The sequence below is a fragment of the Triticum dicoccoides genome, chromosome 3B (assembly GCF_002162155.2).
Source record: "Triticum dicoccoides isolate Atlit2015 ecotype Zavitan chromosome 3B, WEW_v2.0, whole genome shotgun sequence".
NCBI lineage: Eukaryota > Viridiplantae > Streptophyta > Magnoliopsida > Poales > Poaceae > Triticum > Triticum dicoccoides.
Genome location: NC_041385.1, coordinates 622,670,897 through 622,674,059, shown reverse-complemented (window position 1 = coordinate 622,674,059; position 3,163 = coordinate 622,670,897). Strand labels below are relative to the sequence as shown.

Genomic DNA, 3,163 nt, shown 5'->3' with positions numbered 1-3,163 from the left:
TCACGGGGACAGACGGCGATGACATTGCAGCGTTCAAGACCGAGATGCAGCGCTTGTTCAAGATGAGTGACCTTGGGCTGTTGTCATACTATCTTGGGATTGAGGTAAAGCAGGAGCATGGTGGGATCACCCTCTGCCAGCGTGGCTATGCCGAGAAGGTGCTTGAGCGCGCCGGCATGGCCGGGTGCAACCCGAGCCAAACTCCCATGGAGGTGAGGCTCAAGCTAAGCAAGGAGGATGGGGCACCGCCGGCGGACGCAACTGAATACCGCAACATCATAGGTTGCCTGCGCTACCTCGTCAACACACGCCCCGACATCGCTCTGGCCGTCAGAGTGACTAGCCGATACATGGAGGCGCCTAGCACGCGCCATTGGACCGCGGTGAAGCAGATCCTCAGGTACATCCGCGGCACCTTGCACTATGGGTGCAGCTACAAGAAGGGCTCCGGCGCTCCGTCACTCGTCGGCTTCAGCGACAGTGACCACGGCGGCGATGTGGACGACCGCAAGAGCACATCCGGCGTGGTGTTCTTCCTCGGTGGGAGCATAGTCACCTGGACATCGCAGAAGCAAAAGGTGGTGGCAACTTCGTCCTGCGAGGCGGAGTACGTAGCCGCGGCGGCGGCAACATGCCAGGGGGTGTGGCTCAGCCGCCTCCTAGCCGATCTGACAGGGCGGTCGGTCGAGAAGTTTCAGCTGTACATCGACAACAAATCCGCGATCGCCCTGAGCAAGAACCCAGTGCACCATGATCGGAGCAAACACATCGACATCAAGTACCACTTCATTCGTCAGTGCTTAGAAGAGAACAAGCTTGATGTTGATCATGTCAGCACCGATGAACAGCTCGCTGATATTCTCACCAAGGCGCTGGGGAAGATCAAGTTCGTGGAGATGCGAGCGAAGATTGGTGTGCCAGGCTTAAGGGGGTGAATTGTTAGCCTAATCCTGCCGCACCCTGCTGTTTCTTTTTGTCAGTTTCGTCAGGTTCAGAATAACGCTGCAGAGGCAGCCGTAGCTAGGTTTCAGTTAATTCAGTTAGCGCTGATTTCGCTTGTTAGTTGGCTAGCGCCGCAAGACGCGTTCTGTGCGATCTGCGGCGACGTAGTAGGAGTGGCGAGTGCGCTCGAGGTCGTGGGATGGCACGATCTGGTAGCCTGAGCGAGTATCGCTGCATGTTAGTTTCATTCCCTGAATAAAAGGATCAAGAACCAGAAAAGCTGCAACAGTTCAGCAGCGCAAAACCTTGTCAAGCCTCTTGAGTTCAGTCCACGGCTTCAGCCAAAACAACTACAGCATGCACCAAAGAGGAAATTGCTGCCAGTGCCATATAACGGCAAGACCTAATTAGGCTAATTAGGTAGAGAACTAGAGATAGCAGCTACGGATCTAAGCGTCTGACATACATACTTGGGTAGGCAACCTGCATAATCACTTAATCAGTACTACTGCATGCAATACTAATAGCCAGTGGCTAAATAACTAGGCTAATAAGATCCGTGAGCGTGAGCGATCTCCTCGGCTTGGAGGCTGCACCCGGAGTAGCACGCCGCCGCAGACTCCTCGTCGAAGACGCAGGAAGGCAATGGAGGCAGATCCTGAGAACTACTGCTCATCTGCCCCGTGCATAGATCAAGCTCTTCCACCTGATGCGCTCCGGCGTAGTAGCAGCTCATCACCTCCTGCAGGGCCTGCGCTGCCGGAAGCTCCAACGCCGTCACCTCGCCAGCGGCGCCGGCTAACTCCCCATGGCCGACGCCGCCGCAGCCCTCCTCGTGCTGCACGAGCGCGGCCTGGTGCAGGCTGACCTGCGCCTTGAGGAACTTGACGTAGTGGATGGCCTGCTCCAGCATGGAGACGGTGTCCATCTTGCTGCCGCCGGGCACGAGGCTGCGGAGCACGCGGAAGCGGTCGCTAATGCGGTGCCGACGCTCCCGCGCCGCAACGCTCTGGGGGTCAGTCGAGAGCTTCGCGCCGGGGCGGCGCCGTCCGGCACCGCCCCTGCTGACCCGGCTCTCCGCGAGCGCGGCGGCCGGGTAGTGGTGGAGGAGGAATGGCGGCTGCGGGTGGACCGGGAAGCTGTAGCCGTGTGGGTCATGGATGTTTTCGTAGTGATATGGATCCATGGCAAGCTAGGAAGGATGCGTGGCTAGGTGTTGTCTAAACCACTGTGTGCTGCTGGTTTCAGCCCTAGCGGTAGCTATGTGTTTGGAGTGGAGCCGTGGAGGGTGCTGTTGTATTTATACTGAGCGTGGGATCGGATATCCACACGGGACAAGGGAGCTTATAAACATATGTGGAATGTAACCTCAGTTTTGGCTGATAGTTGTCTGATTCCTGCAGTGCATGTGATACAACATCGAATTTCCAGGGATCAACCAGGACCCTAGGATTGGAGAAGTAAAAAATCGCCTTTATTAGAAGGCTCTAGGGGCACGCACAATAGTTCATTTTCATTAGTATTTAATATAGAAATAGTGATTGAGAGAAAAGACTATTTTCTGTCAAAATTGTCACTCAGTATACATTTTTTTCTATAAACACCGGTCATAATGTAAACTCACACGCCATCACATTTACGCCACCCCATACAGACTCGCACCGCGCCTGCCAAAGATAGGATCAGAGTTGCGAAGCTTCAACGAGGGGTAACACCCAGAGATACATCAGAGCACTCCTAGTGTTTACTCCAGTAGATTGTGTTCTGATGCGTTAAGATACAGCAGACCACCAACATTATAACAGAGGCAGTGCGTTGCCGGGCCGAGATGAGGACTGAGTTATATACTCCCTCCATTCAGATTTACTCATCGTGGTTTAGTTCAAATTTGATGCCACCAGTCCACAAAGCCCTCCCCTGCAGAAGGTGTCATCAAACGGATCCATGAGAGCACCTCATGCTACACCGAGCGTGAGAAGGGGCAACCGGTGAGGAGTTGGGCCATCGTCTCCTCTGACTGGTCACATGTCACGCATGAAGGAGCATCCTGGAGATCCCACCGAGTAAGGGCATCATCAAAGAAGACCCTTAAAACTCTGTTATATATGTCTGGACTGCGGTGTCCGGACCACTATTCAACTTTTGTCATCCAATGAGGATCCCTATCAGTCTGTGAAGTGATCCGGACGTCCGTTTTTCCGTAAACAGGAACTAACTGAGG

General features: G+C 54.4%; 1 protein-coding gene across 1 annotated transcript; it reads right to left on the bottom strand.

The window, feature by feature from the left end:
- Nucleotides 1-1,265: 1,265 nt before the first annotated feature.
- On the bottom strand, nucleotides 1,266-2,192 carry LOC119281683 (transcription factor LAX PANICLE 1-like). Its single transcript, XM_037562147.1, has one exon. The coding sequence runs from the start codon at nucleotides 2,126-2,128 to the stop codon at nucleotides 1,490-1,492; it is 639 nt and encodes a 212-aa protein (XP_037418044.1). The 5' UTR covers nucleotides 2,129-2,192; the 3' UTR covers nucleotides 1,266-1,489.
- Between the last annotated feature and the right edge of the window lie 971 nt (nucleotides 2,193-3,163).